At 41.3% G+C, this 25,096-nt stretch overlaps 4 protein-coding genes across 5 annotated transcripts in view; 2 read left to right on the top strand and 2 right to left on the bottom strand.

Annotated features, from left to right (window-relative positions):
* Positions 1 to 1,072: 1,072 nt before the first annotated feature.
* LOC122671223 (4-coumarate--CoA ligase-like 9) lies at positions 1,073 to 5,992 on the top strand. Its single transcript, XM_043868334.1, has 6 exons — positions 1,073 to 2,109; positions 3,877 to 4,066; positions 4,251 to 4,396; positions 4,871 to 4,938; positions 5,608 to 5,710; positions 5,830 to 5,992. The coding sequence occupies exons 1-6, from the start codon at positions 1,087 to 1,089 to the stop codon at positions 5,953 to 5,955; spliced, it is 1,656 nt and encodes a 551-aa protein (XP_043724269.1). The 5' UTR covers positions 1,073 to 1,086; the 3' UTR covers positions 5,956 to 5,992.
* Positions 5,993 to 7,661: 1,669 nt separating this feature from the next.
* LOC122671222 (4-coumarate--CoA ligase-like 9) lies at positions 7,662 to 21,280 on the bottom strand. Its single transcript, XM_043868333.1, has 7 exons — positions 21,264 to 21,280; positions 11,069 to 12,096; positions 9,633 to 9,822; positions 9,104 to 9,249; positions 8,938 to 9,005; positions 7,898 to 8,000; positions 7,662 to 7,806 (listed from the first exon to the last, which is right to left on the bottom strand). The coding sequence occupies exons 2-7, from the start codon at positions 12,092 to 12,094 to the stop codon at positions 7,681 to 7,683; spliced, it is 1,659 nt and encodes a 552-aa protein (XP_043724268.1). The 5' UTR covers positions 12,095 to 12,096; positions 21,264 to 21,280; the 3' UTR covers positions 7,662 to 7,680.
* Positions 16,095 to 16,973, bottom strand: LOC122671177 (kinetochore protein NDC80 homolog). Its single transcript, XM_043868280.1, has one exon. It carries the CDS (start codon positions 16,971 to 16,973, stop codon positions 16,095 to 16,097), a length of 879 nt encoding a protein of 292 aa, XP_043724215.1.
* LOC122671220 (protein TPLATE-like) overlaps positions 17,941 to 25,096 on the top strand; it is a 21,955-nt gene continuing 14,799 nt past the window's right edge. Inside the window, exon 1 of one of the 2 annotated variants that reach the window (XM_043868332.1) lies at positions 17,941 to 19,369. In XM_043868332.1, coding sequence (XP_043724267.1) covers positions 18,239 to 19,369 — 1,131 coding nt within the window. In that variant the 5' untranslated portion in view covers positions 17,941 to 18,238. The remainder of the gene's footprint in view (positions 19,370 to 25,096) is intronic. The other variant, XM_043868331.1, reaches the window with a different exon arrangement.

Raw genomic sequence — 25,096 nt, 5'->3', positions numbered from 1 at the left:
TCTTCTTTTTAAGTGAATTTTTGGATTATGCTCCCCCTAAATCTTGTATCATTTTCGAAGTACTAAAATCACTGTGGACTCGTTTGAGGATCCAGCTCCTCTCCAACGTGGATTATTATTCTTTCTAATTCTCTATAGCTTGGTAGTACAGTAGTGCTAGTGTGGATGTCTGATACGTGGCAGTTCGGACCTCCAATGATCAGAGCTCAATATAGTCAATGAACTAAGACCGTTGGATGTCCGAGCTGCCATGTATTAGACATCCAAACTAACACTGGCGCACTACCGAATTATAGAGAATTGAAGAAAATAATTTTTCCTCTAACGCACATCGTGCGGCTGGGAAGACCTCGATCTACACACCAATGAGGAGCTCAATCCCTACTCCATCTACAACATGAGTTATTAGAAATTCAATATATGTCTCTGCACAGGTTCACTACATCATGTTAGAGTTCCCAAACCTTATAGGGTTTTAAAATTTTTTTTTTACCATGCGGCCAATTCTGATTGGTTGAAACATAACACAGTGATTTCCTCTCCACAAAATAGGTTAATGAGATAAACGTCACGTCATTCATGACGTTTTTTTCATAGCCTTTCTGTTTTTCTTCAGCAGCCATGGATCATTCATGGATGAGGTTGACAATGAGGTTGACAAGGAACATTGAGATTTGATTTGAGAAGCTGCGTTTTTAATTATTTAGATTCTAATCTGACGCACATACTCTGGTTATCTTCAAAAGGAAAAAACAAAACAGTCCCGTTAGGTTAGGCTAGGTTAGTAGTGCCTTTAAATCCTACTAAAACAAAAAAATGTTCACGAGACAAACGTTACGTTGCAGGCCTTCTCCAGTCACTTCTGTTCTTCTTCTTTGGCCATGGATCATGTTTGGCTGAGGTTGACAGGATTTGAGATTTAAATTTGAGAGTCACTACTCCCTTGTCCCACTCAGACCAAATGGAACAGAAACTCACTACTTTCACGGCCAAACCCATAAACCCATCTCTCTCTCTCTCTCTCTCTCTCTGGAATCCCTAATTTCCAAATACTAAATTATTAATCTCTGTTCTCATCATCATCTCATGGCCGGACGAAACTCCACTCCTTCGATCAATCCAAAGAGCGGTTTCTGTTCAGAGACGAAGATCTTCCACAGCATCAGACCAACCGTTCCACTTCCGCTTGTAACATTGCCTCTCTCTGTCGCCGATTATGCCATCTCTCTCTTCCGCAACTCATCCTCGCCGGAAACCACCGCATTGATTGACTCCGATACCGGCCGCCGCCTCTCCTACTCCGAATTCATACACCAGTTCGAAACCCTTGCCGCCTCCCTTCAAATCCAAATCGGACTCTGTAGAGGCGACACTGCCTTCATACTTTCTCCTCCATGTCTTGAGGTTCCAATCCTCTACTTTTCCCTCTTTTCCCTCGGGGTAATCATCGCTCCCGCCAATCCAATCAGTACTAAATCTGAGGTTTCGCGCCAAATCCAGCTCTGCAAACCAGTCGTCGCCTTCGCCACCTCTGCAACCGCTCACAAGCTTCCCTCCCTCCGCCACAAAATGATTCTCTTGGACTCGCCCGAGTTCGACTCAATGCTGATGACGGGGCCGGCGGCGGAGGCTAGGTCTCGATTCCAGCGAGTTGATTTGACTCAGTCCGATCCTTCGGCCAATCTCTTCTCGTCCGGAACGACAGGGGCTGTCAAGGCCGTACTATTGACTCACCGTAATTGGATATCAATGGTGGCCGGAATTTACTATCTCCGGCCGCCGCGAGCGTCGCCGGCGGTGCTACTGCTCACCGTGCCGTACTTTCATGTTTATGGGCTTCTGTACTGTTTGAAATCGGTGGCGGTCGGAGAGACAGTGGTGGTGATGAGCAAGTTCGATTTAGGGAAGATGAGGAGCGCGGTTGAGCAGTTTAAGGTCACGCATATGGCGGTGGCACCACCCGTACTGGTTGCTATGGTTAGAGACAACGTTGTGACGAAGGGCTGTGATATGAGCTCTCTTGAAGCCGTCATGTGTAGCGGAGCTCCACTTGCCGAGGAGGTTGCCCAGAGGTTTAGGGAACGATTCCCTGGTGTCTTCATAGCGCAGGTTAGTATGGGGAAAGAGGGAGTTTGTTTGTTTTTATATCCGATTGTTAAGGGGATCGGGATCCGATACCCATATGAATCTGTTGTATCGATCAAAAAAATGATTTTTTTTTGGGAAAAATAGTTCTATTTGGTGGTGTGTCCAATGCTCTCCAATGGGTGAGCAGGCCTAGATATTTACCTAGGGGTAAAAGCATTATCTCACGGTGCCCTATGAGAAGGCATAGAAAACACCACAATAACCACCCTATCCTCCTGAGTGGTAGACCCATGTGTCTGGGCGCACAGTCTACGCTGTGACAGAGAACATGAATCCTTTTTTATTTTACATTTGATACCAGATAGATTCATATGATATCATTATCGGGCCGAGACCAATACCTGTACCTATGATCAACTTGGAAGAGGATGGGGTGAAAAAAAAATAAGGATTTCACTCCAAATCGTTCTTAATCGGTTCCCGTTCCGAGGGGTTAATCCCAAAACTGTCCAATTTTCCCTTTATTAAATGATTTCAAAACAAAGATCCAACGCAGGACTACTTTAGTTTTGATTTCTTAACGGTTATGAGCACTCAAACACTCAGTTAAGTTCAAAAATTTTAAATGTATAAATAATTTCTCGAGTAAATAAATAATTAAATATTATATTATATATATTTATATTTATAAACATATAAATAATCAAACATCAATCTTTATTTTTAACTTGATAATTTCGACATATATAAGTTATAACTATTAAGTATTAACCCTCTTAAGGGAGAGGGATGGGTATCCTAGTGGTTCCCTTTGAAATGATTTCCTTACATGGAGGAAGAGATATATAGACACATAGGATGCTAGTTTACAATATACTGCTAGCATGCCCAGTTTTTTCCCTTCGATTAAATATACATTTTAAATGGGTTTCATGGTTTCAGTTCTGGTTCCTTATCGGTCTTTAGGTTTTGAAACTGTTGGAAACCCAGTCTCAGATTCGTCACGTCCCATTTAATAATTAATTTCATAATCAACTCCTAGAATCGTCCTATTTAATAATGTAATGTATCGATTCCAGGTTTTAACGGATCAATTCCAAGATAATTTAGGTGCCGATACTAAATTGACACCTTAAAGAAAATCGGGAGAGTGATTAAGTAAAGCTTTTCAAATTGGGCTCCTCTATAGCGAGGGTTGCGCTACAAATCTTGTGGCGAGGCACTAGAGCTCGCCACGTGGACAAGTTCCCATTTGGATGGCGGGGATCGAGCTAGAAATCCTGAGCGTGATGTACATGCGATGGACAAGAGGAATTCTTAATTTTGAAATCCGGATTTCTTGTTACCAAAAAAAGAAATCCGGATTTCCAGCTCAATTTGCACCGTCCAAATGGGAACTCATCCATGTGGTAACCTCTGGTGCTGCGCTAGAAAGAAGCCGGATCCGACCTTCTCTATAGGAGAGAAATTTTATCACACAAAAATATCGTTATCTCAAGACCCGGGTGTGGGACCCATGCCCCATGGAGGGTTCAGATCTGTCCCCACTCGTCCCCGTGTGGGTAGCAAATCTTAAGTCTCCATCAGAATCCAAATAGGCCATCATTTGAAATTTCTGATTTTGGTCAGATATTTTTATATGGTAGTTAATTTCCCCAACCCTCCCGCCATCCAAACATGCCCTTACGGATATAAGTAGTTAGTTCATCACTGACTGGGTTGGTTACATTCTGTGATGCTAATAACGAAACTAATGAAAGAAACCGCTTGTGAAATGTTTAAATGAAGGCGTATGGGTTAACGGAAACTACAGGCGGAATATTCCGATCAGCAGGTCCAGGTGAAAAAGGTCCGTTTGGGTCGTCAGGACGATTGGCTTCAAATTGCGAAGCAAAGATAGTTGATCCTGACACTGGCAATGTGATGCCTCCTTGCAAGCCAGGGGAGCTTTGGATTAGAGGGCCAACTGTAATGAAAGGTAATTTTTGTAAATTTTGATTTCTTTGAAGCTATAATAGGTGAGAATCAAGAATTGAATCAAGCTGATTCCGATCCTATTCGACTGGAATCGGATTCTTAGAACTGTGGTTACAACATAATACAACACTTACTATTTTTTTGCCTGAATTTAATTAGGCTTTTTGTGCTTAATTGTAGTGTAGGTTACATTGACAATGATGAGGCAACTGCTGCAACTTTGGATCCAGAAGGATGGTTGAGATCAGGAGATATTTGTTATATTGACAACAATGGTTTCGTATTTGTTGTAGATCGTTTGAAGGAATTAATCAAATACAAGGGTTATCAGGTAATCACAAAACCAAACTTTTGTTTACTAATTACTTAAGTACTGTTTAAAAAACAATCTACACTCATTGGAAATTTAGTCCATTGGATTGTAAGTACATAGGCATAAGGATCTTGTTCTATTGTTGATCAAAACTTAATTCAAATGTGTTTTAACTCATAAGAAATGTCTCACTTCTATTTTTCTAAATTGTCTACCGAAATTTTGAATTTTGAATTTTGTTTTCTTTTTCGGTAAGCAAACCTCTCTATATAAGGGTTTCAAATTTTCATTTGTAATCAGTTTTTATCCTGAATAGAAGAACTTTCTGTTTTTTTTTCTCTGTACTTGTGGATTTAAGGTTTGCCGGCATTAGAACGAGATCTAACCCCTAGTTTCCTACTGTGTCAAATACTATGACCTAAATTTGCAGTCTACCTAATACATTGAAAAAGGAAAAGACATGTCTTCATACTCATGGTTTACTTTCTACAGGTTGCCCCTGCAGAATTGGAGAACCTGCTTCAATCCCACCCAGACATTATTGATGCTGCTGTAATTCCGTAAGTTTTATCTAATTAGGTAAATTTAAATAGTGATTTTCTGGAGAAGAAAGTTTCAAATAAATCTCAGCCCCTTATATCTTTGAGTTTTTGGTGTTTTACATCTTCAATAATGTAGAGACGATGAAGGAAGAGGAGAGAAGAGAACATTTACTTATAAAAATTTGACAATATTTTAGCTGTTACTTTTATTGGGTATACCACCATCCAAAGATATCTGCCAACCAGACCACCTAGGAAGTGGTTTTCAAATATCTGCCATGTGGCAGCTCAGTTGAGGGCCCATATTTTGTCGATAAGTGGATCCCAGTGTACCCTGCTCACATATTAAATTTCAACCCAAACGGAATTTGCCAAATGGCAAGATTAAACTTCTAAAAATCAGGACTAAAATAGAGTGCACACTAGCGGCTAGAGTACCAATAGGTCTGCATAGACATACACGGGGATGGATTAAATTTGACATGTGACTAATTCAAACCATAACCTTTTTTATACCATATATGGTCGGAATAGCCACATCATTTGTCCTTGTGGCACAATGACAATGGCCAGTGTAGGATCTCCTGACTAAGCGGGTAGTGCAAAGAACCCGTTGTCATAATATTTAAGCATGATTTGTGCTTTCTAAAAGAATTTACTGAGATTAAAAAATAAAAAATACGGCAGGTACCCTGATGAAGAAGCAGGTCAAGTGCCCATGGCCTTTGTGGTGAGACGACCCCAAAGCACCATTGATGAAGTACTAGTCATGGAGTTCATTGCCAAACAGGTATTTATTCCTTCTCTATAACCAAATCATCTGTAAATGGCTTTTTCTTTCTGCATTTTCTGGTAACATACTTAAATGCTAACATGAAAGTAACCAATTTTCCTTGTTATTGGTTGTAGGTTGCACCATATAAGAAAGTAAGAAGAGTGTCCTTCATTGAGTCCATACCCAAGAATGCTGCGGGTAAGACATTGAGGAAGGATTTGATAAAGCTTGCATTGTCAGCCACTGTTTCTAAGCTATGATCATTTGTTTTGTTTCTGCAACAGTCAAGGTTCATGTACATTCTGTTTTAAGAAAATTAAGGTCTAACAGATGAAGGGTAGGAAGAAAAATAAATGATAGAAAACATAAATCAATGGCCAATTAGTTTGGTTGTATGAAGAGGAATTTTGAAGTCTACAATCAATTTATCATTGAAACTTTAAAGGATGAATGTTGAGATGTGAGAAACCAATAAACCATTAACATAGAAGAAATTCACCATAGGCTAGATCATGTTGGATGGAGAATGGTAGAGTATACTCAAAGCAAAATTCAAAAGGGAAACTTTCCAATTAGGGGGAGGGTTCTCTATACTGCCCGAGTGCAGTTTCGGGCAAATGAGGGAACTCCCTTTGGAATTTGACAATAGAGGGTAGGGGCATTTATGACATATCATCCACTCACATGAACAATAATATGTGAGGGGTGAGGGAATGTGCAATTTCATTTTTAAGTTGGCGTTGTGCTATCTAATTCCATTTCAATTATTACCAAGTTATTAACAATGAAAGGTTAGGGCTCAATGCTCAAATGACAGAGGATAACTAATGAGAAGAATTTAATAGTGATCCAGTTCTAACCAATAATGCAAGGCAAACGTTTTCCTTCACCTAGGGTGAATATAGAATCTCTTCAACCATGGTGATTTGACCCTGATTGGATTCTTGAAATAGTGAATATCATCATTAGCTCCTATTCCCTATTGTCGAAGGTCCAAAGTACCTTTGCTTAGTCTAGTTAGAAGATCAAATCCTATGGATTAAGAGATTCTCTCTTCATCGCAGGTGAAAGAAAACTCAGTCCATAATGGAAAGGATTGAATTTAGTGTCTCATCAGTGGTGAAGAAATTTACTGTCTGCTGACAGTTGAATGTGACGTTAGGGACAGAGGCAGACTTTGAGCAATAGGGGGGAGGAGAATGATGACCGTACATCTCTTCACCCAATTACTCAAACGAGAGAGAGAAAACTATGAGAGGAAAATTGTACCTTAGTAGCATGTGAATTTTTTTCTCATATTGTATAATGAGAATTACAAGGATATAGTTCCTTGAAATAAATTAAAGACTCACTATGCTTTCTTATCTCTCTCCTTATGACTTCTTTGGGCAAGTGTAGGGGCGTCTACATTCTTAGGTGCCACAACTCATTCACGTATACAAGATTGTTCATGAAGCATCACTACTTCGTGGCCATTGGTGAAAGATTAAATTTCTCTCTCATATTTTCATTGTTTTATTTTAGGATCGAGTTTCAATGAGATCCCATTCACTGCGGGGCGGGAAAGGGTATCAAGAGGATATTTTGGAACATACAGGTTTGTGAACCCTAGGATGGTGTGTGAACTGTCCTTTACTCCTTATGGGTGCAGAGAAACCTCTCCAGAAATCAAATAAACAAATTAAAATTTTTGGATAAAGGTCTAATCTTTGAAATGCCATAGCTTAAGTAATATCACTTTGTTATTCTATCATTCTATAAAACCCTTTTAACAAATCAAAATCATTACACAGAGGAGCACCAATAAAAGCTTCAAGAGATCCAAATGTTAACTCTTTCTGGCACAAGATACATGAACTGTACATGCCAAGACACATAAAACACAAAGAATGCTTGGAAGCCATATTGGTATTCAAACAATAGTGAGGGAGTTGTCCATGGAGAGACGATGAGGAATTCAATAGGGTTTTGAACTGCAAGAATGATCATAATTTAGCTGAAGGACCAGAAAGAGAACGACTGACAAGCTCCCTTCTCAAGATCTTTCCAGAAGGATTTTTTGGAATTGAGTTAATGAAAGCAACTCGGCGTATCTTCTTGTAAGGTGCCACCTAAAGAAAAAAAATAAAATCCATTACTTAAGCAAATTACAGGATATTGAGAATAAATTGTTCTTTTGGTTGTGAGAAGTGATATTCATACCTGTTTAGCTATAAAATCCATTACTTGGGCTTCAGTAAGATTACTCCCAGGTTTCCTCACTATAAATGCCATAGGGATTTGGCCTCCATCTTCGTCTGGGTACCTTTTAATATGTATCACAAACACAAATAAGTGGAAAAGATGATAAAAATAACAATAGCAAAATAGCTTCTAGATCAAGGTTTTAAAAATCGGATGGGATCATCGTGTTGAATCGATGTTAGGGATTACTGATTCAATGGGGATCTTTCCGAGAAATGGCATCCAACCCAAAAGCCTGAGCTTCAGGGTGGAGAAGCCCTTCCAAGGTCATAAGCCAACCTACCGGCATACTATCTGACCGATATGGGAGATTGTTATTGGTGAAACCTGATCTCAGCCCAGAAAGTGTTGTAGTGATTATTTGACGGGTCGTTTTGCCTTCGAAACATGCCAGAATGGCCAAAAAATGCATACATCAATGCCATGGGCGCTGAGTCCTATAGAGCTTGTCAAGATCTTCGTTTTGATATGTATTTCGACATATGTTTAGTTTAGGTCTGAACCAGACCAGGTGGGTCTCTTAGGTTTCTAGAGGCAGTTTTGTACTTTTTTGGGGTAAGGGCTTTCTTATAAAGTGTTGTTATCTCTTTGAGAAATGTGAAAGAGATTGAGGGTTTGTATTTTTTTTCTTCAGAGAAGTAGTGAAATCATTCTAGCGCTCGACCGTGGACGTAGCCTTCCTACTTGGGGATGAACCACGTAAATCTTGTCTTATGCGTGTGTGTGTGTGTGCGTGTGTCTTTTCTTGCCCTTTGCACTTTCTTCTACAAATTGTCATTTTGGACGTTGTTTTCTTAACAGGATTAAACTCCCCTTCCATTCCTGGTAATGGAGCGCATTCATTGCATCACCGAGCCAATTGTTCTGATCTTGATTCTTAAAACATTGATATTATCCTATTAGGATCGCTATGTGAATTATCTAAAATTAAAAATAAAAATAAAAAGAAGTGAATGGCATCAAAAAATTGATCAAAGGTAACATTATCAAATACATACGGAATCACAGCAGCATCAGCAATTTCTGGATGGGATTGAAGCAAATGCTCTAACTCAGCTGGTGGAACCTGCAACATTTTATAGATTGAATAAGAGATGACTAACCTTAAGGCTAGAAAGCAATGCCTACAACACATGCTTCTCAACATTCATCAATTTAAACTACCTGGTATGCTTTGTATTTTATCAATTCCTTCAACCTATCAACAATGAAAAGGAAGCCATCTGAGTCAAAATAACAAAGATCGCCAGTTTTTAACCAACCCTCTGGGTCCAAGGTTGAAGCAGTTGCCTTGTCATCTCCTGCATAACCTGCATTAATACAAGCATTCTATCTCTGTTAGACAATTCCTCAAACAAGAGGAGGGTAATGTTTTTAAAATTGTTGAAACTACGGTTTTAGTGCACGATATCGGATCAGATATCTGATAAGCTCAGATATCTGTCAGCTTATCGATTCCGGTCTTTTTAAGTCATGACTCTGTCAATTTTTTTTATTGAGAGTGCAATTTATTTAGGCTGTGTCTGGTATGCATTCTAGATCAATTTTGCATTCTTAGACTATAAAAACAACTATTTTGATCATCCGAGAATGTGAAATCGACTTAGAATGTATTCCAAGAATACATACCAAACGTTGCCTTAGATTCTTAGTGAATTAAGTAAAGGTAGTTAGGTAAGAAACTACACATCACCTCTCATGATGATTGGTCCTCGTAACCAAAGCTCTCCCTGTTGGCCAGGAGGCAAGGGCTCACCAGTTACAGGATCAACTATCTTGGCTTCCAGATTCTCACCCAGTCGGCCAACAGAGCCATATCTCTTTCCCTCTTCAGGCCCTACCATCCTTGCTGCTCCCCCTGTTGATTCGGTCAACCCATAACCCTAAGAACATCAAAGAAAGTTGAAATTTGTTTTTTATGAGACAAACTTTGAATGTCATTTTCATTTCTAAGTCATAAACAGTGAAGAAAGAAAGAAAGATTCAACATAAGTTGTTTTGAATCCATTGAATTGTATCTCAATAAAATGTTAAATATTGTCCATGCTCTTAGTGTTTATATAGTGTCTTAGTATTTTATTATTTTTTTTATATTATTAAACACACAAACTACATGCCAGTACCCAAAATGTTAACGACTTTTAGGACCACGGAATGGTGGATATACACAACACACACCGCATTCACACACCCAACGCACACAACTTTAGTATTTTATTGAAAATGACAGAAATAAAAATTCTTTTAACAGGGCAGAGAAATTTTCTAATAATTTATACCTTCTAGTTATTGAGAAAGACAAGAAGGCTCTATGTAAATTATATGTAATTATTTAAGAGGAATCCCCACACCACCGCGATTGATCTTGACTGATAAAACTATGAATAAATGTTTTCGACGTATATAATAAGGAATGAGAGCTTATAACAACACTATGGTGAAGTGATTCTTTCCTATTCGTTAACACCTACCGAACCCCACTCGTGGTGAAATGAGGATTCAATCTCAAGACCTCACTATAATCAAAGGACCGTACAAACTGTATTTGATAGGCACCTTCCACCAACTTATATGTTATTCATTTAGCAAAAAAAAAAAAAATGTTGTAATTCAAGAAAGATTTTTCTTTTTTTGTTAAGGGGTGATGTTCTCTGTGCCGCAGTGCAGGCTGCATTGAGACACATGGGCTTGCCACTTAGGGGCAGGGTGGTCATTGTATCCACCCCCATGTGCCTGGGCGCAACAAATGTAGGGAGAACATTCTCCCTTTTTTTAAATAGAAATATGGTGATTGAAGGATTAGAAGAAAAAATCCACACAGACCAAACAAGAGAAATTTTACACAGGTGGGAGGATGAAACTCTCATCCTACTACTGCTAAAAACAAAAAATGATGGTCAAAAAGCAAAGGATACTTTCTTTTTTCAGTAATAGAAAAGGACACTATCTTGGCAAAGGACACTTTCAAGATATTAAAAAGAGTAAAGGACTTAGTTTTCCTTCACCAGCAGAGAGGGAAAAGATGGAAATTCCATCTTCCTGTAGGTGAATTTTTTTCTAAGAAATAAAACCAATAGTCAAGATTCCATTTTAAGGGTGAATCACCACATGATGAATTGATGATATTACCTGTCCTATTTGCACGTTGGGAAACCGAGACGCGAACCTTTCGGTTACCTCCTTCCCAAGCGGCGCTCCTCCGCTCCCCACCCCCTGTAGTGAGCTGAGATCATACTTATCCACCAATTCCGACTTTGCCATCGCCACCACAAGCGGCGGCGACACTGGCATGTAACCCACCTTATACGCCTCTATCGTTTTCAGCATCCCTTCGAAATCGAACCTCTCCATCAGCACCATCGTCTCCGCCAAAGCCACCGCCCTCATACACATAAACAGACCGAATATATGGAACAATGGTAACGTAATCAGTAACACCGCCGGTGGTGGATTCTCCTCAACCTGCTCCGGTCTCGAGGCATAGTACCCGGCGATCAACGCAATAAGGTTCCGGTGAGTCAACACTACACCCTTGACTCGTCCTGTCGTGCCGGACGAGTACATAATCGCTGCCGGGTCTAACTGATTCACCTCGACCAGATCCGATTCCGCACCCGATGTCGTCGTCATCATGGATTGGAAATCAGGCGAGTCCAATAGAACCGTGCCATGGCGGAAAGAAGGGAGCTTCACGGCGGTGGCGGACGTGGCGAAGGCAATCACTGGTTTGCTTATCTCAATTTGGTGTGAAATCTCGGATTTTGTGCTGGCTGGGTTGGCGGGAGAGATGACAACCCCGAGGGAGAGGAGAGAGAAGTAGAGGATTGTGATTTGAATGGACGTTGGAGATAGAATGAAGGCGGTGTCACCTCTGGAGAGTCCGATTTTAGTTTGCAGATTGACGGAAAGGGCTTTGACTCGGTGGATGAATTGGGAATGGGAGAGGCGGTGGCCTGTGGCGGAATCGATGAGTACGGTGGTGTTTTCCGGCGATAAGTTGGTGTTGCTAAGAAGAGATAAGGCGTAGGCAGCGGCGGAGAGGGGTTGGGTCTCCGGCGGAAGTGGCACCGGAGGTCTGAGACTATAGTAGATCTTAGTCTGAGAACAGAATCCACTCATTGGATCGATTGAAAGATTGCAACCTGTTTCCTTCATCACTTATTCGGTAAACTTCCAACCAAGATAGAAGATATCTAGAGTACAACTTATATAGTAAATTTACTAATAAGGTAATTATAAGTTTCTCCATTTCTTGCTGGTTTTGGAATTCGGGTGTGAATAATGCGCGGTTCAGAGTCTTCGAACCGATTTTTTGTCATTATCACTATAATAAATTTAAAAAATTTTGAATGTTTGACAGAGACGATAATTCGTATACAAAACCTTGAACAGAAAATGTCAGAGATGAATTGCTTTCAATATGTTAAGTGAAAATCTACCAAAAAGTCACTGCCAGATTGCCAGTGCCGTGCCGTTTTCAGTTTTGCCAACCTCACAGACAGAATCTTTAATTAAAAGACCAATTCAGATTGCTCTGCTACACGAATCCTTTGGCGTCGGCAACACCGTAAAATAGGGGATTGGGTTGTCAATTTGTGATGTTCACGAGATTCGGACGGTGTCAATTGATTGGTTTGTTGGGTTGAACGGTTGAACCAGTTTTGGGGTGGATTGGGTCAAACTAAAGGGTATCGGGGAGATTCGGTCTTGGTCTGATATGGTTTCGATTATTTGAGTTTTTATCATGTTTATATCGGCTTCGGTCTGGTTCAATTTCAGTATGTATATTCATATTATGGAGGGGAAATCTGGTTTTTATTTTTTACGTCGTATCAAGTTTGGTCCAATTTTTTCGATTCTTGGTTTGATAAAATCCTAACCGAAGCCTTCTTGATAAAAGTTCAGTTTGGCTGGACTGATCCAACCGGTTTGAGTTGAAAATTTAACATATCTACTCGAACGAAACGGGGTGATAGCACTTTTGCATATTTGCATGGGTTTTGCCTAGGGCTGCAACAGAGTTGGGTTGGGCCAATCAGACTAAGCCCAAGGCCTCAACCCTGATCTGGTCGGCACTGACTCAGGGCTAGAAATTCCCAACCTTGCCCTGTTCGGACTCAGGATGGGCTCAGGCCATCAAGACCAAACTTGCACCCCTGACTAGACTACTCCTTTGTGTTTCATCTCTCTCTTCTTTGTGAAAAGACACTTCTATCCCTTATTTTGGGGAAGAGAGAGATAGACACAGGGAACACTGGACCGAGAGCTGCTTCCCATTACAAAAAATATCATTCACTAAAACAGCCAAGAACCACAACACAGACTTATCAATTGAGGGCAGTCATGAAATAGGAAGAAAAGAAACAGTGCTCAAGATAATAAAAATTCACTATAAATAAAAATAAGGATTTCCACTTCTAATTTCTGTGCTAGTAAGTTTTAAATGATCAGCTAGTAAAAGCTTCTATGATAAAACTTTTCAACAACTAAACCCCTAGAAATGTAGACACCAAATTGAAACTGCATGAGAGTAATAAAATTTCACTATCCAAATCCAAAAAAATCTCCTCCTATCAAAGCTCAAGAGAAAAGTTTTTAAGTAAAGAATCGCAAAAAGTTTTCCCCAAAAAAAAATGCCAAAAAGGATGGAATCCAATTTTGTCTCAGATGGTTTCTACACCTCAAGAGAATACCAAGAAAATAAATAAAATACCAACCACATGTCCGAAGGTAAGGATTAAACACAAACTAGAATATTTTCAAGATTGGTTTCAAATTTCATAATATTATTACTATTATTACAAGGAATTATTTTCCAACTGTTCCTGTACAATAGTTCACTTTGATTGGATTTGAGTATGGCAACATTAAACTCTCACTAAAAATGTGGGAATTTGAAAAGGAAGAAGAGAGAGGGGTTACTAATCAGTTTCAAGAATTGTGCAATTACGAATGCCCATCAGTGGCAAGGATACTTTCTTCTTCTTCTATATATTTTTTTTTGGACAAGAGATCTCTACTTGATCGCATGATCTCTAGTGGCCAATGTTCCCAAACATAGTTCTTTTTTCTAATCTAACAAAACATTAATTTTATTTTTTAACTATAATCTGAATAGCTATCTTATTTTTAAATTATTAAAATATGTATGAGCCCTCTATCACATAATTCACCCATTTGGATCACATTGCAATTAAATGACAAGGTAAATGTTGCCAACAATTTTTCTTCTTGGGTTGGATCATTTACTTTTTTGTGGCAGACAAGGACCCACAAGGGGATCTATTGGGCCACACTTATTACTAATCTACTATTGGGGGTTCAAGTTTGGCCCTATGAGCTCGGACCTACCCTGGCCTTCCTAGAGTCCGAACAGATATAGGCTTAGATATTTCAACCTTGAGGGTGGACTAAGGTTGGATTTTTCAAACCCGAGGCTAAGGTCGGGCTAAGCCAGGGTTGACCCCTCGATCTAAGCCCGACCCAAAATGGCATGAGGCAAATAGATTTATGAATAATCAATTGCTTAAATATGTGTTGAGTATTCTTAGTTTCTTACCAAAAATAAAAAACGTATGAGTTGAGTATTTTTAAATTAGGCAAATGGATTTATGTATTTTTTTTTTTTTTTAATAGTTGGGTGAATTGACTTGAGAGATAATTCTAACTATGAATTATAATAATTCTTGAAAGTGTTAGGGTAAGGGCCAATCAGGATCAGCCTGGCCTTGAATGGCAAAACAGGGTTGGTGTCAATTAGGGTCAACTTGACTCAGCCTAACCCGACTAAATCAAGACCAATCAGGCAGGCTTTGGCTTGATTGAGCCTGGCAAGATTGGGATTGGGTTGAGGGTTTCAGGCCCTGACTTAGAGTAAGGGATCCAAGGTTGGGCTGAGGTTTTAAAATGCCCAACTCAACTGAACCTGTTGCAATTCTATTACTGTATTGCTACAACTACTATTTTAAGAAGCGTGGGGGATATGAGGTCAAACTCTGGATCTTTATCACCTCCAGTTTGCTGACCGGCCCAGTTCCCCAGTTCCTCTAACAAAGGGGGGCTGAAATGATCTCTCTACCCATGCCCAAACACCCTGCCCGGGTGGGGTCCACCATCCCCCTATTAGAGGAACTGGGGAACTGGGCCGGTCAGCAAACTGAAGGTGATAATTTTCCTCAAACTCTCGACCTTCTCTGGACTCACGTTAGACCCAACTATCTAGCCGCCTATCACTAAGCTAGAAGCTCATCCCCAAAATGTTGCTATTTGCTAACAACTTACACACACAATCCCTCAAAAATCAAAATTTCCAACTATAGCAAACTTTCAAAATCAGTCTTGTGCATCGCTTTGAGTGACACTAACCATGTAGAGATGGACAAATTTTGAGGAAAAAAAAAGGGTAAAGTACACGTACCCCCTAAAATGCATTCAATATTCCTCGTACCCCTCTAAGCGGTTCAATATTCTACGTGCCACCCTTCAATATTCCACATATCACCCCTGCTTTACACCCCAAATGCCAGATAGGTCCAATCCGTTAAATATCACCGTTAGATGCCAAAATTTTGACCATTTTATCCTTTGCTCCATTTTCTTAAATCTGAAAAGACTAAATTATCCTAATTTATTTGTTGCCCTAAACTAATTGAAAATGACCATTTTACCCTTTGTTTTATTTTTATAAATGAAAAGACCTAATTGCCCTCATTTATGTATTATCCTAATCTAATTTGAAAAGACAATTTTACCCATAAATATTTGTTCCTAAAAACCTTAAAATGCCCTCATCTTCCCCAAATCATCATCTTCTTTTACATACCCACCACCACCACCACCACCCACCGTCACCATCATCTTCCCGCCTCTTTCTGAGGATGAGGACGGTGTAAAACAAATAAACCGCACAAACAAACCAAAATGGTATGCAAGAAATCAAAACGAAGGGGAAAACTTCACCTCCTAAGAGCCTGGTTGCATTCTCAAGATCCCACGACTTCTCTTCCCACACATTCCTTAAGCCTCTGCCTCCGCAATATCCCTCTCCACAGCCTGTAACTCCCTTTTCATCCTCTCCACATCCCTAGCATTCACAGTCTGCAGATCAATACTCGTCTTCAACTCCTCATTCTCCTCACAAATCCTCTGATTCTCCTTAACCTGTCTCCAACTCTTTCTCCTTCTCCTTCAAAGCCGTCTCCACCAGTAAAATCCCGTTCGAGATCTCCTCAATAATAGTATGAAATTTCTGAACATCCTTCTCCAACAGTGACTTATCTTTCTCTCGCTCTACACTCGCGGACGGCGCCGTCCTCAGTGCTTCAATCTCGGCCGTGAGATTCACGACCTCTCCCTCCATTAACCTAACCTTCTCGGCAGCGGCATTCTTCTCCTGCTCCATCTTCTCAGTGAATTCGTGGTCCAGGTCATCGACGGCATCGTCTTCACCACGGATATAGAGCGAGTAGCTGTCGAGCGCATAGAGAAGGAGCTTGTTGTCACCGAGAAAATTGCTAGTGTTGGAGTCTGAAGAGGAGACATGATCGCTGTAGAGAGCGATCTGGACAAGCCAGTGGATGACGGCGAGGAGGGAGGGCCCAGTATGAGGGGTACCGGGGGCTTTGAGGGCGGATTTGTTGAGTTTGATAGGGCAATTTAGGTGTTTTAGTAGGAGAGGGAGGTCTTCTTCGGGTTTGTTAAGATCGGGCCAATCGAGACGGTGGCAGAGGAAACGGAGGGTCTCGGTAATATCTTTGACGGAGGGGAGCGGGGGGCGGAGGGAGAAGGGGAAGGAGTGGGAGGAAAGATAAGTGTTGATGGTACGGATGGCGTTGGATTGGGACGAGCGATCGTTGACGGGAATGGAGGAGGTGGCGCGGCCGATGCCGGATGAGGAGAAGGAAGGGTGGCTGCTGCAGAAGCTTGCGTCAAAGTGTCTGCCATCGCGGTGATTGGTGGTGGCTGTGAACTGTCGAGGGTCGACAGAGGGTCGCTCAGGTATGGAATCTTTCCGCCTTCGTCTGCCCCCTCTCATCTCTCTCCCTTTCTCTCGCTCTCTCTTCATCTATCTCTCACTCTCAGGTGTGGAGTCCTGCTCGCGAAGCCCCTGTTCTCACTTCCCGCCTATTTCATGCATTTCCATTTCCAAAAATTTAATTTCGTACAAATAAAAATTAGGGAAAATTAGGACGAGGATGAAGACGGTGTATGATGATGGTGGTGGGTATGTAAAAGAAGATGATGATTTGGGGAAGATGACGGCATTTTGGGGTTTGTAGGAATAAATATTTAGGGGTAAAATAGTTTTTTCAAATTAAATTAGGGTAATACATAAATGAGGGTAATTAGATTTTTTATTTATAAAAATAAAACAAAAGGTAAAACGGTCATTTTCAATTAGTTTAGAGCAACAAATAAGTGAGGATAATTAAGTTTTTTTAGATTTAAGAAAATAGAGCAAAAGGTAAAATGGTCAAAATTTTGGCATCTAACAGTGGTATTTAACAGATTGAACATATCTGACATTTGGGGTGTAAAACAGGGATAGTACGTGGAATATTGAATTGTTTAGGGGGTACGAGGAATATTAGGTGCATTATAAAGGAGTATGTGTATTTTACCTAAAAAAAAAACCATAAAAAAGCCGCATGGTCCCTATGCCCATACACAAGGGGCTACAAAATGACCACCCGCACCCTCATGAAAGGTAGAAATCTCTCTCCTATTTATGCTTCCATGCACTCTTCCATTGGCCCCTGTGCTAACACAAGGGCTACGAGCCTACGATTCCTTCAGGGAAAGGAGCAAGAAGTCGCCTGCTGTATCTGGTTCATCGGCAATGTTGCAGTTGGGTTGGTGACCGACCCGGAAGACGAAGGTTGGCTAAGGTGAGTGAACGAAATTATAGTTTTGGCCTTCACGGTATTCCCGGACCCCTCTGCCCAAGAATCTAGATTGCTGGACTCGGGTCTTTAACCCGGACAGCACACCCACGTTCCAATAAAATCTTAAGGCTCAACTCAGGAGGAAAGCCTGGTTCTCTCGGTATCGCGGTCTCTCTCCGTCACAGACCACTCCACAGAGAGAGAGAGAAACCTCAAACCTCGTAACGTGAACAATGGCGTCGATCCTTAACTGCTTATTGTTACCCTCACCCAACGCCGGTGAACACACCCAACACTACCACTGGAACTGAAAACCTGTGGTTCTTTCTGAATTGGGGACACCAGGTATCTGCAACCACCTTAGCACCTCTCTGCGCGGAAAAAAAGTACAACTCTAGTCCTAGATATTCCGTAAATGGACATTCTATTTGCTCAGATCCAGGCTGATCTGCGCTCCAATGATGCTATTCGCCAGTCCGGTGCTCTTCTGCAAGCTCTTCAGCAGTCGGCCGCCGGCAGAGACATTTCCGTCATTGCAAAATCAGCCTGTGAAGAGATAGTTGCATCTCCGGCTTCCGCCGTCTGTAAGAAGCTCGCTTTTGATCTCATCCGTTCGACTCGACTCACTGCGGATCTATGGGAGATTGTTTGCACTGGTGTCCGCACCGATCTCGACTTCCCAGACCCCGATGTCACTGCTGCGGCTGTCTCTATCCTTGCTGCTATACCTTCATATCGTCTCGGCAAGCTCATCGTCGATTGCAATAAGGAAATTTCCAATTGCTTTGATTCTCATAGTGATAATCTTCGGCATTCAATCACTGAAACGCTTGGATGCATTCTAGCGCGGGATGATCTCGTTACTCTGTGCGAGAACAATGTAAATTTGCTTGATAGGGTCTCAAATTGGTGGACGAGGATTGGCCAAAATATGCTTGATCGATCTGATGCAGTTTCGAAAATTGCATTTGAGTCAGTCGGAAGGCTGTTTCAGGAGTTCAATTCCAAGAGGATCAGCCGGTTGGCTGGGGATAAACTCATTGATAGCGAGAATTCGCTTGCTATTCGGTCCAATTGGGTTTCTTGGATGATTGATTTCGTTTGGAAGAGCAGGAATGCCTTGATGGCAAGGTCCTTGATTTTACCGATTGAGAGTTTCAGGGTTACTGTATTTCCACTTGTTTATGCAGTGAAGGCCGTGGCTTCCGGTTCAGTTGAGGTCATTCGGCAGCTCTCTAAGTCGTCTGGGAACAGTAGTAGTAATACAGACATGATGAATTTGGGTAACGCAGAGAAGCTTGTAGGTGTTTCGGATGTGGTTACGCATTTGGTGCCGTTTTTATCATCTTTGGACCCTGCTTTAATATTTGAGGTGGGGATTAATATGCTGTATCTAGCTGATGTCCCTGGAGGTAAGCCTGAATGGGCTTCTCAATCGATCATTGCAATCCTCACTCTTTGGGATAGACAGGAGTTCTCTTCTGCTAGAGAAAGCATAGTCAGAGCTGTTGTTACAAATCTACATCTCTTGGATCTCCACATGCAGGTTCTAATCCCTTTTCTCTCTCTATGCACTGTTTATTTTTATCTGGTTCATTCCCGAAAGGAGAGAAATTTACACGGGCACCTGTCCCATCTGATCACTTTGTTTAATTGTTTGTTGTTTGCCCCTGGCTGAAACTATAAGGACATTCAATTATTATCTGCAAGTCAGTTCTGTTGTATGCACTGCAACTTGGAACTTCTACGCTGAAAAATAATCATTGCCAATTCATGAAAGAAACTGATGTATCGTCCTAGTGTCCAACCTAATCCACACAGTTACACACAGACTCAAAACTTATTCTTGCTGGTGACCTACCCCCCCCCCCCCTACCAAAAAAAAAAAAAAGAAGAAAAGAAAAGGCTTGGTCTATTAATTTTATTTGCATAAACACAAATAAATATTGCCTTTTGAACAAATTCCAGTCTTCATTATCCCTTTTGGTTGTTCTTGGTTCCCTTCTGCTGGATTCATTTATTCATCTTAGAAATTTCAGCAATTGAGTACCTTGAGGGAAACATCATCCTGTTGTTGTGCTGGCCATGGATTCTTAGTTATCTCACACCTATCATTAATTAATTTGAGTTGTGTTTAATATTCTGTCCTTCCCATCTCTGTTCGGTCATTTTCCTTCCTGAACCATGGTAATACCTCCATATGGAAGTGATATTGTAGTATTTTGTTATTGATCAGCTTATCTGTATAATGGATTTAAGATTGCCGCCATAATGGCCTGGTCTCTAGCTGATAACTGCCCAAGATAAACTGTGATTGGGGTCTAGTTTCTTCGCATTAATGAAACTGTGGTGCTTGATTTTTGAGTTGCGCTTGTGCCTTTATGGGCTTTTTGATCAGGCTGCCTTTTTTTTTGAGAGGGGGTGGGGGTGGGGGGTGGGAGGGAAGGGGAAACCCCCTGATGCAGAAGCCGAAACCATGATTAATTTGGCTGTTCTTTGATTTTTCGTTGGAGCCTTTTTATTTGTTTGTTCTTTTAGCCTAGGGTTAAAACAGTCTTTTTCATGGTTTATCTTCTTAGTTCCCCTCCACGATTTTAGAGGGATTAGTATTTTATTTTATTTGTTTTAGTTGTTTACACTTATACTCCTATTTAGAGTATAAGTCTATTCTATGTTTTATAATTAGGATTCAGATTAGGAATCCCAACTCCTAATCTGATTAGGATTGCTTTAGATTGATTATTTGTAAGGCCTTTAGGCCCCCCTTTATTATTATAAATAGTAGAATCGTGGGAGGCTCCCCCACCTATTATGTTTGAAATTTTGTTTCTTCTTCTTCTGCGCCTGACTGCCGCCATGATCTGCTTCCTGTCTTTGTGTCATATCAAGACCCCTTGTGAGTAATATCAAGGGCTAGGGCTGGAGTAATCCGGCGACTCCTTGCATCTTGCAGATCGGGAGGTTCGTCTTCTTCTTCCTTCAAGTTCTTCAAGGTTGCTGCTGCTGAAATTCTGCAATTCCAGTAAGAGTTACAAGTTCCTGCAACTTTATCATCTCTTCTTCTTACTTCCATCTAACCTAATCGACTTCCCCAAACCCTAGCTTCATCTACATTCATCACAGCCCTATTCCCTCATCAGATTACACTCAAAACCTAACCACAGGTCCATCACAGTAACCCTCCCACTCGATCTCAGTTGCAGCCTCACCTATCCACTACAAACCCTAAATCCCTCCCTCAACATAAAAACCCAGAAACCCTAAGATCTGCCTAGACCTAACCAGCCATCAAAACCCCACCAAAGTCCAGCCGAACCACCCCCTCCCTGCTAGGAAAACTCGACCTAAAGCCCAGCCCCTAAATCTGCTCCTAAACCCTAGTTTCAGCTTAGATCCTAAATCTGAAAACCCAAAACCGTAACCCTAATATTTCTGAATTTCTATTTCTTATTCAAACCTCATTAAAACCTATTCTAATAGAGTCCTAAAATTCTGCAGACCATTACCCAATAAAACCCTAACTCAATCTCCCATTCCTAACCCTAATTTTGCCCTAGTTACCCTAAACTGCCCATTTGGCCAACCCTAAAACAGAACCTGGTCCTAAGTGAGAATTATTTCACCTAGGCTACATCAAATTGGTATCAAAGCCATGGCTGAACATGGCAGCCCTGCTATGGATCCCACACGACCACCCCAACCTGATTCCCTTGCTGCAATCATGGCTATGCTGCAGAAGATCTCAACAGACCAGCAAGTTCTTGGTGATCGAATGACAACAATAGAACAAAGGCAAGCTGTGCCTCTTGTAAGCAACCCTCTATATGTAGAGGAAGACAGATTCCAAGTTCATTCTGAAGTACATGGAACTCTGGGAAGGGATGAATATCATAGAAGTCATCCCAGACGTCACAGGGACCACAGAGATGACTACAAAGAAGACAGGGACAGAACTACTGAAGCACCTCGAAGACCTAACTTTGAGGAATATTTGAGGTCCTACTTCACTGGAGATGAAGCTACTAACCGGCGGTTCGATACACAGAAGGTCAAGCTAGAATTGAAAGAGTATTATGGGCATGGTGATCCACAAAAATTCTATGGCGGCTTGCTGCCCTAGATGACTACTTTGATGGTATGATTTGCCGAAGACCGAAAGATGAGACGCACGCATTAAACTAATTGGTTCTCGCCGAGAATGGTGGCGCAAGGCGAGAGCAGGACATGGAACGTGAAGGTAAAGCACCTACCAACTGGGAGGATATGAAGTATGATTTGAAAGAGAAGTACTTACCAAGACACTACACGCTCGGATGCAAGATCAATTCAACTCCCTTCGTCAAGGGAACATGACTGTATCCGAGTACATGCAAAAGTTTGACTCTCTCTCATCTCGCACTGACACAATAGAAAGTGCTACTCAGATGTTGTCCCGATTCCGGTTGGGATTGAGATCTGACATCCTCAGGGCTATTGGCGTTGTGGATGTTCTGGACGTCAAGGATTGTTTTGAGAAGGCATTGAAGGCTGAAGAATTATTGGTTGGGAATAGAGGATTTGATTCTTCCACTGAGGGTACTGTCAAAACTTTTTCAGCATTCAAGTCTACTACCACTAGTCACAATCGAACTGGAAATTCTACTGCTGGTCCTACTCGATCAGGCTACTCCGCTGGTAGTTCTTCCCGTCCTCCACGTGCTGATTATAAAGGTAAAGCTCCCATGGACAGCAATGAACCCCACAAGTGTTTCCATTGCAATGAACTTGGGCACTATGCCAAAGATTGCCCACAAAAGCATAGACCTGTTAATGTGGCTGCCAAGGTAGAGGAAACCTCTGAAGAGCACGATGAGCATGGCATATATGCACTACCCCCTGATAGTGATGAAGACTTAGACCGTCACCTTGAAGATCTAGATGGTGGTGCTCAAGGTGTCCATTCAATTGCTCCAGTTCTCATGGATGATGTGGTTGATTGTGACAAGGTAATTGGGAACATTTCACAGGGAGACAGTATCAAGCAAGTTGCTGTTCTTGAAGAGGTGGGGCTGAATGAGAAGGTTATAAATATTGAAGACCCTTTGGAGGTTGAACACATTGATTTTGTGATGCCCCCTTGGTTCTTCGAAGAGAAGGCCCCACGACTTGAAGACCATATTCCCACTGTTATAACTTCAACAGAATTCTGCCAGGGAAGTGTTGAAGCTGCTGCCCACTTGTTACTTCCTCCTCCTCATCACAAGGTTCGTGGACGAGTTTCTTCACACAAGCATGGTACGTGGACTCCCATTCATGAAGTCAACAAGCTCCACCCCAAGTTGCCGGGCGTTGCATGGATTTCACCCATTCATCGGAGATGAATGTTTCTAAGTCGGGGAGAGTTGATGCGGCTTGAAACCATGATTAATTTGGCTGTTCTTTGATTTTTCGTTGGAGCCTTTTTATTTGTTTGTTCTTTTAGCCTAGGGTTAAAACAGTCTTTTTCATGGTTTATCTTCTTAGTTCCCCTCCACGATTTTAGAGGGATTAGTATTTTATTTTATTTGTTTTAGTTGTTTACACTTATACTCCTATTTAGAGTATAAGTCTATTCTATGTTTTATAATTAGGATTCAGATTAGGAATCCCAACTCCTAATCTGATTAGGATTGCTTTAGATTGATTATTTGTAAGGCCTTTAGGCCCCCCTTTATTATTATAAATAGTAGAATCGTGGGAGGCTCCCCCACCTATTATGTTTGAAATTTTGTTTCTTCTTGCTGCTGCCGCCATGACTGCTGCTGCCGCCATGACTGCTGCTGCTTCCCTGTCTTTTGTGTCATATCAAGACCCCTTAGAGTAATATCAAGGGCTAGGGCTGGAGTAATCCGGCGACTCCTTGCATCTTGCAGATCGGGAGGTTCGTCTTCTTCTTCCTTCAAGTTCTTCAAGGTTGCTGCTGCTGAAATTCTGCAATTCCAGTAAGAGTTACAAGTTCCTGCAACTTTATCATCTCTTCTTCTTACTTCCATCTAACCTAATCGACTTCCCCAAACCCTAGCTTCATCTACATTCATCACAGCCCTATTCCCTCATCAGATTACACTCAAAACCTAACCACAGGTCCATCACAGTAACCCTCCCACTCGATCTCAGTTGCAGCCTCACCTATCCACTACAAACCCTAAATCCCTCCCTCAACATAAAAACCCAGAAACCCTAAGATCTGCCTAGACCTAACCAGCCATCAAAACCCCACCAAAGTCCAGCCGAACCACCCCCTCCCTGCTAGGAAAACTCGACCTAAAGCCCAGCCCCTAAATCTGCTCCTAAACCCTAGTTTCAGCTTAGATCCTAAATCTGAAAACCCAAAACCGTAACCCTAATATTTCTGAATTTCTATTTCTTATTCAAACCTCATTAAAACCTATTCTAATAGACTCCTAAAATTCTGCAGACCATTACCCAATAAAACCCTAACTCAATCTCCCATTCCTAACCCTAATTTTGCCCTAGTTACCCTAAACTGCCCATTTGGCCAACCCTAAAACAGAACCTGGTCCTAAGTGAGATTTATTTCACCTAGGCTACATCACCCCCCCCCCCCACAGCAATGTGTGACAACAATTAAACAATTCAACAGATCCTGGAATCCATCTTGACCTGGTAGACCCTTGTCTAGCCAAAAAATCTGCCATGCACTCATGCCACTAACTGTTCTTGGCTTCCATCTAAAGGAGCAGTACGATTGTGAAGCAAGAAAATTTATGTGCCTAAGAACATGAGAGAAAATCCAAGGGCTTCCTGTTTCAGAATTCTCCCATGATACAGTAGTTGCCAAGTACCTGTAACCATTATATTATCAAAACCTTCTATTGATGCATAGTCCAATCCACTCAGAAGAGAAAGTAGCTCTGTCCTTATATAGAATTTCCATATTTAATAGTGCTGGAATAAGCTCCCAGAACAGTTAACCCAACCTGATGGTCCCAAATTGCTCAGGGAAGATCTGTTGAAGTTTAGTTTCACTACTCCATGGGGGTGAATACCAAAGCATCACCCATTTTATATCACTCTTTAGATTTTTATTGGCTTAGTTCAAGAGTGGTTAATCCCTATTGTTTTGAAACATTTTTGGAGGTTGTGCTAATGAAAGAAAGAGGGTGGTTGAAAGGCAATTGTCGGCTCCATATGCCATCATCCTTGAAGAGAAGGCTACGTTCATCGAATTTATGGTCTGTTATGATATGGTTTTAAGCCATTTAATCCCCTATTTATATCTGTACTTCTGAAA

Source organism: Telopea speciosissima, chromosome 8, assembly GCF_018873765.1.
Source record: "Telopea speciosissima isolate NSW1024214 ecotype Mountain lineage chromosome 8, Tspe_v1, whole genome shotgun sequence".
NCBI lineage: Eukaryota > Viridiplantae > Streptophyta > Magnoliopsida > Proteales > Proteaceae > Telopea > Telopea speciosissima.
The sequence above is the reverse complement of the archived record's forward strand: the minus strand, read 5'-3'. Positions and strand labels throughout refer to the sequence as shown.

Coding starts and splice junctions, on each gene's coding strand:
- LOC122671223 (XM_043868334.1), top strand. CDS start 1,087: ATGGCCGGACGAAACTCCACTCCTTCGATCAATCCAAAGAGCGGTTTC. Junction 2,110..3,876: donor CTGGTGTCTTCATAGCGCAG/GTTAGTATGGGG, acceptor GTTTAAATGAAG/GCGTATGGGTTAACGGAAAC. Junction 5,711..5,829: donor TGGAGTTCATTGCCAAACAG/GTATTTATTCCT, acceptor TATTGGTTGTAG/GTTGCACCATATAAGAAAGT.
- LOC122671222 (XM_043868333.1), bottom strand. CDS start 12,094: ATGAAGGAAACAGGTTGCAATCTTTCAATCGATCCAATGAGTGGATTC. Junction 8,001..8,937: donor GCTGATGCTGCTGTGATTCC/GTATGTATTTGA, acceptor ACATATTAAAAG/GTACCCAGACGAAGATGGAG. Junction 7,807..7,897: donor TGGATTTTATAGCTAAACAG/GTATGAATATCA, acceptor TTTTTTCTTTAG/GTGGCACCTTACAAGAAGAT.
- LOC122671177 (XM_043868280.1), bottom strand. CDS start 16,973: ATGAGAGGGGGCAGACGAAGGCGGAAAGATTCCATACCTGAGCGACCC.